The 12,716-nt window shown below is 40.1% G+C and overlaps 2 protein-coding genes across 3 annotated transcripts in view; one reads left to right on the forward strand and one right to left on the reverse strand.

Annotated features, from left to right (window-relative positions):
• The window catches only part of col4a3 (collagen, type IV, alpha 3), a 40,045-nt gene that overhangs the window by 23,232 nt on the left and 4,097 nt on the right, over positions 1-12,716 (reverse strand). Inside the window, exon 2 of the mRNA XM_044032454.1 lies at positions 2,657-2,987. Within this exon, the coding sequence (XP_043888389.1) occupies positions 2,657-2,770 (114 nt within the window). The 5' untranslated portion in view covers positions 2,771-2,987. The remainder of the gene's footprint in view (positions 1-2,656; positions 2,988-12,716) is intronic.
• Positions 4,157-12,716, forward strand: part of col4a4 (collagen, type IV, alpha 4) — a 30,959-nt gene continuing 22,399 nt past the window's right edge. Inside the window, exons 1-3 of one of the 2 annotated variants that reach the window (XM_044032455.1) lie at positions 4,157-4,323; positions 7,135-7,282; positions 7,366-7,408. In XM_044032455.1, coding sequence (XP_043888390.1) covers positions 7,233-7,282; positions 7,366-7,408 — 93 coding nt within the window. In that variant the 5' untranslated portion in view covers positions 4,157-4,323; positions 7,135-7,232. Of the gene's footprint in view, positions 4,324-7,133; positions 7,283-7,365; positions 7,409-12,716 lie in introns of those variants that run through there. The other variant, XM_044032456.1, reaches the window with a different exon arrangement.

The following is a 12,716-nucleotide window of genomic DNA, read 5'->3' on the forward strand; positions in this document are numbered from 1 at the left end:
GAAATAACCATTTACATTTTATATGTTGATAACATTAATTAAGTCAACCAGAACATTTAACTATTTTACCTTGACCTTCTAACTTTAAAACAGGTCACTTTAACCCATAACATAACTGACCCGTAACCTAATTTTAGTTTAGGTCTAAGATTTGAATTGTGGTTAGGTAAAGGTTAGGGTTATGCATTAAGTGCTCATGGCTAAGGTTAAAAATAACGCTTAATATAGGCTGTCCACATGAATGGAACTCAATGCAGTGTCCTAAGAAGACTAGCCGTGCAGACTGTGTGTGTGTGTGTGTGTGTGTGTGTGTGTGTGTGTGCTAGCATGTGTGTCAGTATAAACATCAGCTCAGAACAAAAGGCTGAAATAGACAAACTTAAACCAACACGCAGTCACTGACTGCGACAGTGTTCACAGATTCACACGCAGTCATGTGACCAGGCGTCGTGACGTTTTCCCTCACGATGTGTGAGGAGTCTTTGATCTGGATCCTCAGTGCCGTCCTCACAGTAGAAGGACAAAATGTACCTGCTGCCGTCTGAACACAGACAGCTTTTTATTTCCTGTCTCACATTCTTACTACATTCTTTTATTTCCGCAGGTATAAAAAAAGGTGAAGTGAGCATGCTCGGTATTAACAATAATAACAACAACAACACAGTAATAGTAAGTGTACAATGAAAGGGAACAAACACTGATGATGGATTTCACATGGACGTCCATTCATTTCTTAAAATTCATTCCTTTTCAACTTAAACTTAACCTAAAATTAATCAAAATGCAACTAAAGCTGATCTAATCCTAACATACAAACCTAACTTTCACCCTTAGAACACAGAGCATTTAGGCTGTTTTTTTTCCATTACTATGTTAAAACACACATTATATACAAGAATGTGCAATATAGAGAGTCTTATATTCTTTTTTTCAGCACAATCTAGGCAATCTGATGAAATTCTGCCTTCATTTTCACCAACTTTATAAACAAACCTGAGCAAAAAGTACTCAAAATGTTTAAAATGAGATTGAATTTGTGAAATATGGAAATACGTCACAGTTCAAAGTTCATTGGCTCGTTTTTATGAATAAAAATAAAAGAAAAACAGTAGGGGAATAAACAACACCACATCTAAAGACCACTATACTGAGAAACACACAGAGAGCTGTGTGATATGCTTAACGATCATCATTGTATGAACACTTTTGACAATGATTTGAATCTAAAGCAGTGGTTCTCAAACTTTTTACATGCACCACAGTTTGAGATCCATGGATCTCACTTGGTTATGGACTACTATGGACTTAACTTGACCTAAAAAATTAAACCGAACCTTCTCCTAAGGTATGACATGTCTCCATCTGGCAGTGTGATGATGTCACTGGGACAAATGTCCCCACAACATCAGTTATACCTGGACAACACAGCTGAGCCAAAGCTTAACTTAACTTAATCACAATTCATAATCTTATCTGTAGCTCATCAGAAATGAGGTTCTGCCTCATTAGAACCAGATTATGGTCCATGTTAGTCCTGCTGGTCCTGACATGGTTTCCATGACTTCAGGGGACATTTGTGTTGACTTACATTCATTTCCTGGAGACTTAGTCTGACCTTAACCATAATTACTACTTCTGGCCTAATCTTAACCTAAGCCTGTAAACATAAAACCTAAACATGTCTTCACTTTAAAATGTAGTCATTTACATTATGGGGACTTGATTGTTGTCCCCATAAGGAAGACAAGTGCCCTTGATATGACTGTGTAAAGCGGGAATGTCCAAAGTCCAGCTTGTGGGCCAATCACAGCTCACGGTCAGATTTTTGTATGGACACAGCTTTGGTTTTATAATGTATTATTTATGGGCAGGGACGGAGTAGGACAGAAAATCGTGGTCACATGACATCCTCATTAGCTCAGCTGGTAATGAGTTGTGCTTTGAAACCAGAGTCCTGGGTTTGCAACCCAGCCATGACAGACAGATTCATGCAGAATTTTTTCATTTGTGTGGCTTACATTTGGTTACATTGCCATTTAAAAATGATAATTGTGACAATGAAAATAAAATTATTTAAAAACTGCATTTGTGTGTAAGTTTTACTGTTTGGACACCCCTGGTGTAAACAGATTTCGGTCCCCACAACATAAGGAATACCAGGTAAAAACACACACACACACACACCCACACACACACACAGATTCACAGCTAAAAAAAAAAAGCTTATTGGGAGTTTATGTGAGTTTATTCTCACAGTGTATATAGATAAAAACTGTCCTGTGCTTCCGTTAAATCAAAACCAAGGTATTGCCTTGTTTTGTTTTTTTTGATCCCGATGAGTCTTTGGTACTTTGACGTTTCTCACTCAACAGGAACATAATCAGGACAAATAGGTTAATAAATTGAAAGGTGGACCAAACAAATGATAGTTTTTATTTGGATGATACTGACTTCTGATTATTCAGTAGAGTGTCTAATTGGGATGCACAAATATAATTATATTAACCTCACAAACTCAGTCAAACTCCCTTGGTGGACACCAGTTTGGGAACCATGGCTTTAAAGGACACTCAGTGAGTCTAAACAAAATGTTATCCCTAACCTTAACCATAACCAGTTAACAACTAACCACAATTCACAATTCATCTTTACTCACTGTCTTGGTGTCTCCTGGAGTGCAGTAGAGCACCACCACCACCAGCGGAAGCAGCAGCTGTAGAGGTTTGATCCCCCGCCGCTGGGTGCCCGGGCGCTCCATACACTCGCTCATGCCGCTGCACCGTCCCGGTCTCTTCGGTCTCACTCCGGGATGAGCTTGGTCTCGGCTTGGCTCGGGATGCAGTCCAGTACTCGGTTCGACTCGGCTCAGACCGCAGGGGTCCGTGTATAGTGGTGACCCTGTCACATCAACCTGCTGCTGGATGGACTCGTCGCAGCGGGATAGTCAAACCCGCAATATCCACTGCACACACGCTTCCGGTCCTGCTCTACATAATAAAAGCACATACAAAGACGTAAAAGTCTGATTTCATGATTTAAGAGTTCATTTTGATCTGCTACTGTGATATGTGAAGAATGTAGAATACATGTAGACAAGCATATTATGATGATTATAAACAAAGAGGCAGATGGACATATTTGCACATATTTGAGTTTAAGGTTTCTGTCCTACTAAATAAAGTGCCTTGAGATAATCTATGTTGTAATTTGGTGCAATACAAATAAAATAATTAAATTAAACTTTAGAATGCAGGACATGTTGCTGTGTTTTCAGGCCAAAATCATTTACTAGAGTCATTAAATACAAACTTGAAACCACCAGAGAAGCACAGGTGTATATGAGTAACCATACACATTAATTGTGTGTTGCACATTTTCCTGGAAATATACATTACTAGATGTCAGTGACTTCTCTGGAAGACAGTACTAACATATTGGGATAATCTTGCTATGTTGTGGAGGAAGTTGTCGTTGTATCTACACTAAAAAGAGTACAAGTATAAAATGACAGGAAAGACAAATAAGTAAAATAATGTCATAAATTGAAAGTATTGCAGTTCCACCACTCACATTTAGAATACATGCACATTACATACACTGCAGTTTCCTGAAGTGAGTGCTAATGTACTGTGTATATATTGATATATTGATTTAACCTACTACTAACTACACATTTATATGAATGACACTGCAACTGAATATTGAAGGGTAGCATTCTCGGGAGTGTGGGTGATGCAGTTGGGTTTACAGATCATACAATGATAGAATTAATACAGAATTAACACGCACACTCTTCGTCACTGTCACAGGCAGGTGGGAACCAAAAACATGAGGGGTGTAAATAAAACATAAATTCACAGCAAAATAATCAGTCATATTATGTATCTACATATATAGATATATTATCAGTTTACTAGTCAAAATATTAGATATTTAACATGCTCTTTATAATATGCAATGCACAGAACTCTTATATTGAATAGCCTATAAGAAGATATAATAAACCTAATTTGTAATTATGTCCAACATAAATTAATAAATGTAACCAAGGTTAGAACACATTGAGTCAGTTCACAGAATAATATCATAATTGTTATTGTGTTAATTGTTAATTTTATACATGCATTATATATTTTTTTAGTCTTGTAACCTTTTATTTTGTAGAGCGGAGGCTAAGGACCGGAAGTGTTCGCGTGTGTGTCTGAGGAACTTTGTGTGTGTGTGTAGCGCCGCTGCTCCGGGCTGAGCAGAGAAACTTTTAAAGTTTGTTCGTCTGTGACATGAAGAGCGCGTGAGGCTGCGGACTGAGTGCGAGATTCTCAGGTGAGTTAAACCCGCGTCGCGTGACATTTTTGAATCAGACCATTAACGAGTCGCTGATGAGCTGCGCACGTTGACGCGCTGATTGATGAACGTGATCAGTGAAGAGGACAAGAGAAGTAACGGGAGTACTTTTACTCCACTACTGTGCTGCAGGTACCGCGAAACTTTACTTCACTTACTTTAGTTGTTCTTCGTTACAACTCGGGACAAATTTTCTTGTCAAGCATGAATCAAATTATGTTTAATGAATTGATTAATTAAACCTGACGTCATCATCAGAGTAACTGCAGCTGTACATTCATGTGTAGTATGAATGACGCGGAATACATTTACTTTAAAGTTGTACAGCAGTGAATTTAATGAGTATTTAAACTGCTTTTTATCAGGTCAAATTATTATTATATTATTTTTGTTTATGATGTCATGGAGTTTGGAACCAATCAGGGCCCAGTGTACTGTTCTGTCTCTGTGTGTGTCTGTGTGTCTCTGTGTGTGAGTAATATTTTAAAGTCCAGAGCATGAGAGTTAGTCAGAGTAATGCATGGTTCACAGAGAGTTGAGCAGTGGCTGTTTCAGGAGTTTCTGGTCTATGAAATAGGGGAAGTTCATTTCTGGCCCAGTTATTTATACATAAATTCTGCAAACGATCAACTGTTCTAGTTACGCATGTTTTTTATTTATAGTGTACATGTACAAATGAAAAGGGACTCTATCGCCGAGCTAATAACACACAAAGACCAGCTATTTGTCCGAAGACTTTACTCTGTTGCATAGTTGTCATGTATGTTTCTGCAGCGCTGTCAATCAAAACTGACTCAGCCACTCAGACACTTCGTTCAATCATTATGCAGAAGCCCTACATTGACTCCCAGAGAAGCTGAGCTTTTGTGAAAGCGACGATTTTGTAGCATTTGTCCCAATTACCGTCAAGCTCACCACAGTGAAAAAAACCTATCCTGTGTCCTCCCATAGAGAACAATTGAGTGGTTTTAATGAGGAGGCTGCTACGGAAATATGGAAATCACGTGGTCTAGTGCACGTTTTGTACATGACATAAACACACAAACTAATGACGGTCACCTCTAGTGGTGACTATCATCGCGTGTGCCCCCTCTTTTCCACCTGCACTCGGTTACACTCCACACAGACTTGTGTGCAAGACTGCCACCCGGTATGAACCACTTTGTCACTGGACACAGGACTTTGAGTTGTAATAAACACGTTGGTATTCAAGACATCATCTTTGTGATTCTGATCGATCACCTGCAGCGAGTTACTACTCCAGTATTGCCAGCATAGATATTACAGGAAAGCAACAACTTCCCTACAAAGGCATGAAAAGAGCAGGTACTAAATAAAAGCACCTATCTGTGGTAACTAGCAAAGATGTCTTTGTTGTGAAAATGACACAGACTAGATGGTCCAGTCAGTTAATAGCTGTTGTGTGCGCGGGGTGTTTTATGGTGTAAAACGTGAAAAACTGTGGATGAAGTCGTGGCTGAGAAGATGGAATCAACTCGGCTTGTACAAGTTACGGTTCTAAATAAAAATATGCAACATCCGTTTCCCAGTCAACTCGCTCTCATTGGTTAGTGCGGGTTTCTGCTCACGCACCAATCGCCGTTCAGTCGTAAATATCAAACATGTTAAACAAGTCAAACGCAAATGTGAGAGTGTACAGCATAAAGGCCGAAGAGCTACTGTTACACAGTGTCACACTAATTGAAGAGATGATCGAGATAGTGGAAGGAGTGAGTGCTTGACACAGTGCTACTACAACACAGTAGAGCTGCAAACTAACGGTTATTTTCATAATCTGTTCATCTGTCGATTGTTCTCTCGATTAACAGAGCATTTGTTTGGTTCATAAAATGTTAAAAAATGTTGCTTGGTATGTCCCAAACTTTGAAAGGATGACTTGTTTTGTCCAAAAACTTTTTTTCTTTTTTTCAGTTTTTATCATTTCTTTGTCAAATGGAGCAATGAAACCAGAACATATTCACATTTATGAAGCTGGAAAAATCAGAAAGCTTGATTTAAACGGAATAATCGATGTTATCAAAATAGTTGCAGCCCTACAGGACACAGCAGTGCTACCACATCGCACAATGACAGGCCTACAACGTGAAGTTGACACAGTAATGTGAATGTAATGTGCCATGACATACAGTAGTACTCTGACAGAATACTACACAAAGTGTCACGAGACAGTATCTACATAAAAAGATACATATTTCCTGAAATGCCTGGTCTCTCTCGCAACTCCCAACTGTTTCTAAAACATCGGGTCATCCAAGACTCTTTACCACTTTTTTTCACACAAATCTGCTCAAGTTCAAATATTTCAACGTGAGTTAGTGAAGCAAACACATCTACGCAGGATCTGAGCTGCAGGATTCATGCCATTCACATCACGTGGCACGACTGACAAGTCTTTGCATTGACTTTAAATATTTAATCTCCCCTGTGTGTAGATTTGTGTCATATGCGCCATAGCTGAGGTTTACAAAGGGAAGAAGAAGGAGGCAGTAAAGCTGGTAATGTCTGTGTACAGGGATGTTATATTTGTTAATATCTCAGACACTCCAGCAATATACAAGTAACAATTATGTTCTCTGTATTGCATTTTCCTTGACTGATGTTCTTCTTCTGCAGTTTTTTAATGATGCCATAAGTGTTTCCTTCATCTTTCCCTATTGTCCTAAACAATGCAACCGCAGCCCTAGATGATAAATTAAACAAAAGATGTTGGTAGGCTTGCAATGTGAAAAACAAATGAAGGATATTCTTGTGTCTTTCGTCTCTCTCGAGGACGAGCACCGGTGTGGCAGCATTGGGGCCTCCTCATTGGCAAAGATACAGCTGAGGGTGAAGTCAAGGGCGGGACTTCCTCTAAGCACGGGGACAAGATGCTGGCAACTTCCGTCTTCACCGCCCCCTGCAGCTACACCTGGCTCTGGTAAAGTAACAAATGATTAACAAAGAAACACATGAAGAAGATTTATTGTTTGACTCCTCCTCTCACCTGTCCGTCTCCTCCAGGTGTCTCCTGATGATCCTGACGCATCCTCCATCAGCTCTCGGGGTGAGTTTTAGTTCATCAAAGGAGCTTTTATTGTGAAGGACAAGTGTGATGAACTGTGGGTGAATATTGTTGCTGGACAATAATGTTTGCTGTAAGTGTGAGCAGTACTTTACTTTAGTATTAGTCTCTATACCAGCTGCACATTAATAATAATATTCTTGACTGAAGTTTAGAAGGAATGAGGAACAGAAAGAAGGAACTCCTGCTGTGAAGTTGCAGGTAACGCTGTTAGAGAGAGAGAGGAAGGGGGCTAAACAGGTGTAACATTGTTTGTCTACATGTTGTGAAGCTGCGACCACAAGGGTGAACATGTCACTTCTCTACATGTGGTGGTTTGACACCAGAGCGTTTACATGAGTATTACATTTATAACACTATTGAGTGTCATCGTAAAATTACAGCAATGTTCACCTGCTTTGGGCCTCACTAAAGCATACGTGTGTGTATGTGCTCAAGTGCCTCAGTGTACGAGTTAATTACAGTATATATATATACATATATATATATATATATATATATATATATATATATATATATATATATACATATATATATATATATATACGCTGGTATTCACTGTCTATCCTTTCCCATCTTTGTCATTGTTATCAGCAACCTTCTCTTGAGTTTGGAGAATGTCTGGCAGTGTTGCCAACTACAGTCAATGAAAAGTAAAGGCAGAAAAGATGCTCGATATCTCTAGAACACCATCCTGTCCTCTGTCCTGTGACTTCAGACAGGGGTGGGAAGAAAAACACAACAAAAACAGTGAAAATGAATTGTAAAATAAGAGGAGAAAGCAAAACCTATTTTCACAGACACAATTTTTTACTTGAATGAACAATACAGATGAGTGATTGTTCCACACACGGTCAGCTGCACTGACTCTGTCTGTGTGGTCACAGACTTTCTCTCTCCGTGTGTCTACAGTCAGACTGACTCTCCTGCCGCAGTAAATACAGCTAAAAGAAGCTCACTTGTGTCACAGGACTGGGCATTTCCTTCTCAAAAAAGTAGTTGTTGTTAAGCCAGAAAGACTTGCGAGATTTGTCATTAGTTCCTTATTTTGAAGAAAAAAAGGCACAGGTTGGCAACACTGTTGTTTAGTCTGTTTGCATTTTGATAACCTTTATTTTCTTGTTGTTTATTATGTTTATTATGTTTATTTCTCTTTCTTTCCCCTGGCTCGGTTCATTCTGTCTCAGTTTCTGTTTTTTGTACTGCCTGGCATATGTACTACAGCGTTTTGAGTCATGTTGATGGGTGTCACGTGACTGGAGACATTTCCTGAAACAATTTGCTTTTAGAATTTTAACTTTTAGAATAAGCTTGGCTTCATAAACTTCTGTTTTAGGTTGTTCAAGTTTTTGTTGCAGTTTGTTCATCACAAATTGACAGTGGTAGAAAGGATGTGCCAAAGAAAAAAAGAACTGGTTGCCCAGTTGAGGCCTAACACAAATGCTGAGAATAATATGATTGAAGGGCCCAATTAGATACATAAGTTATCCTTTGTTATTTGAGGTCCTGTTAAGACATCAAGGGTGGATAACACAAGGTAAGGGGCCCTGGAAAGAAATCACCCAATTACCAGTGTTATTTGGCTGAGGGGCCCCTTTCAGATACCAGGGGTGAATAACATCTGTGGATTATGATTGAGGGGCCCTATTAGGATATATCACGTAACATAACCAGTGTTTGTTTGAATCTTGAAAGCTTTTATTATTGCTGCAGAGCCTCTAGCCAAGGTAAGAACAAAGATGGCGACGGCTACAGCCTCATCCAAGAGCCTTCTTCTCCAGTAAGAAACTACCCATTTGTCCCCTATTTGCCCCCGTTACACCTGGCATTAAAATGCACTTTCTGTCATCAGATAATGATCGACTAGCACCTCACCACATGCATTTACACCTGGTATTAACAAGCGTCTCCGGTGTCCACATCATAATCTGATCGCTATCCAATCACCAATCGCTATCTAATGCCCCGTGTAAAAGTGGGCCAGAGAGTTCAGGTAAATTCAGGTGTGACTGGTCTACAGGTGTTGGCTGAGGTTTACTTATGTCTCCGGTGTCCCACAGGGATCAGACCTGGGTCCTCCGGTGTTCTGTTGATGTACTCAGAAGTTCAGGAATGGGTTATCTGAGGTTATCAAGTTCAGACTGTGTGAGAACAGCAGCCAGCCAGTCAGCCGTTCTTCTGTCTATTTGGCCATTTAGCGCCAGTGTGGTGTCTTGGATGGAGAAACCGTGAGAGGAAGGGGGGATTGATGAGCAGCAGTGGGACTTGGTTTATGCGGGGAACAGAGGATGGCGTGAGTGCGGCGTTGACCGCAGATGCTAGAGGGCAACAGTTGCCCCAGTGGTGGAGGATGATGTGAGCGCAGACTTTCAGAACAAAGTGACAGCAGATAGAGCGATAGCCACATTCCTGATGCTGATAGCCACGCCTGACTGGTAACCTCGTTTACACAACGCTGTTGGAATGCAGCTGCTACAAAAACACTGATGCATGCTGGGAAACTGGCCGTCTGGGGCCCATGGAGAGAAAAAAACCAGTCAGGGCATCAACAGGGAGCATCAGCATGGGTATGAGGGGGAACAGTCCCCAGTCAGTTTAACAGAGGTTCACCTGGTCTGTCTATAGCATCGCCAGAGTAAAGATACTGCTTAGAAATTCATCCATTCTCATCCCTTTATGTGATAGGTAGAACCAACCTGAGACATGGAGGCTTGCTTGAGTGAAAACATCTTTATCAGCTTTAGTCTCTTATGTCTGAGGAACATCTTGACAGCTTTATTTTGGAATTAGACAGGCTTTTCCAATAGGAACTGAATTTTGCTCCTCATCCTCATCCAAGTATGCTGACTCAGTGTTGCTGGAGATTATGCCAATGACTGTTGTGTTGCCTGCACATTTTATGGTGATGTTTGTTATGCACACCCCAAGTGTGGTTGGTCAGGAAGTCTTCAATCCAGCTGCAGAAGGTTATGTTCAGGCTTAGCTATCTAAATATCTAATATCTGTGTGTGTGTTGATCCACTGCTGCCACATGAAATAAGTTCAAATGTGTTGTTTTCTCACTTGTTTGATTGTGTTTGTTTGTGTTTGAAATCTACCTACTTAGATTAAAATGTACAAATTTACCAAATGACGCAGCAGTGGAACAGCAGCACACGATACAGCAGTAAACATATTGAGTAGCTGAAATCTCTTTTTCCATGTGTTGCCTCCAGGGCAGAACAATCAAGCATTTTCAAATTAAAATCCCCATTTGAAACAACAATTATCAAATTGCAAATAATATTTTTGATTGTTCTATACCAGCCTTTCTCAAATTTAAGTGAGTGGCAGGATCAACACAAGACTAAGATCAATCATTCCCATATATATATTATTGTTTTCAATACAAACATTTAGTGCAGATTAATTATCAGTTCACTTCACTTTATTTCTAAACGTGCATATCTTTCAACACATGCATGTGGTTGTTACAGCTGGACTCCACGTCATCTTTTAAAGGTTTAGCTTCATAACAAAGTGCTCACTCTCAAAGTGCACAATAATTATCCATAAACATAAATAACAAAATACGTATTAAAATGAACAAATTAGCACTGAGTGCAAATAGAGAAATATTAGGCCTGTATGCTGACCAGCTGACACTGGATATTTATACATATTGTCACAATATTGCTATATATACATTACTATAGCACCTTTTGGACCTATGGTCCCAGCTCGCCGCGCCTCAACTCTAAATAAATACTAAATACACCAAACTCCTCTGTTAACTATTGAGATTTGAGACATTTCCCTGGCTATAATTTAAATGCCATGGCTTTGTTTTATTTTTAATAAGTATTTCTTCAAAATCAATCCTAAATATTTATATTTAATAACCTTTCATGGCCCGCCTGCAGTACAGTCCTGACCCAACTTTGGTTGTTAACACTTTGTTATTTGCGTTTCACATACTGGCACCTGAAACGTTTACATTTTGATCGTTTACATTTTGTTCAGAAGACTTTCTGGATCTGTATAGAACGTTACCTGTTTATAGCTATTGCAATTTTCACAGAAGACAGAATCAATCCTGATCTGTAAAGACGTCTCTCAGATATACAGAGATATATTATTCCATTCTAAGGCAATTCTTGATAACTTTATCATTTTTTTTAATCTGTTGATAGTTTCCTACCATATTTTAATGGGAACATGCTTGGGCGATCGCCTATATCTAAATCACGTAAATCTGTAACAGTGAATACTGTCATGAAGGCTGACCTACAAAGATTCTATCTATATGATAACATCGCAGTCAAACTATCTGATTATCATGGACAGACTCTCCAGCAGTTGTACTGTAGGTCTGTACAGGGAGGCTGAGGAGTGTGATCCATCTGTAGTTGGAACACAACCCCTATCTGCCACTCCTGCCGTCCCTGATGTCCAAGCAGTGTGGCAGAGGTTTGTCAAACAGGACAGCCCTACAACACCCAAAGCCTAAAGCCAAAGAACTTGGGGTGAAGTTGTCAGTCAGTCATCATCTAACTGCTTTATCCTCCACCAGAGGGTTGCGGGGCCAATCTCAGCTACATCGGGCGATAGGCGGGGTACACCCTGGACAGTTCGCCAGTCCATCGCAGGGCCACATACAACTAGAGACAAACAACCATTCACTCTCACACTCACTCCTATGGTCAATTTAGAGTGTCCAATTTACCTAATCTCCACATTGCATGTTTTTGGACTGTGGGAGGAAGCCGCAGAACCCGGAGAGAACCCACGCACACGGGGAGAACATGCAAACTCCATGCAGAAAGGCCCTTGTTCCAACCGGGGCTTGAACCCGGGTCTTCTCGCTGCAAGGCGAGAGTGCTAACCACTACACCACCGTGTGGCCCCGGGGTGAAGTTGTGTTGACTTAATTACTTTAAGGCATTTGTTTTATTAGACTGTATTGAACATGCAGCATAAACACACAGCCTTTTCTTAGAGCCGCAGCTGCAGTTTCATATCAGTTGCACAGAGGCTGCTTCATTCAGTCGCTTCAGAGTCAGTTAGTCGGAAAAATAAGAAAAAGTATAAACGTCACAGACGTGATCTGATAAACATAAACACACACACACACGCAGTCAGCTGTCTGCTCACTGGGAATCTCAGATGAGATAGTCTTGTGTTTACATTCCTCATTGTCTGAAAACCTAAATGCCACTTCAGTTAGAACTCTGTCAGACTGTGTCCAAAACCATCACCTTGACCAGTGAATCAAGGTACAATCCAGATAAGACACTGATTCGCTGGTCCA

The sequence above is a fragment of the Solea senegalensis genome, linkage group LG8 (genome assembly GCF_019176455.1).
Source record: "Solea senegalensis isolate Sse05_10M linkage group LG8, IFAPA_SoseM_1, whole genome shotgun sequence".
Taxonomy (NCBI): Eukaryota; Metazoa; Chordata; class Actinopteri; order Pleuronectiformes; family Soleidae; genus Solea; species Solea senegalensis.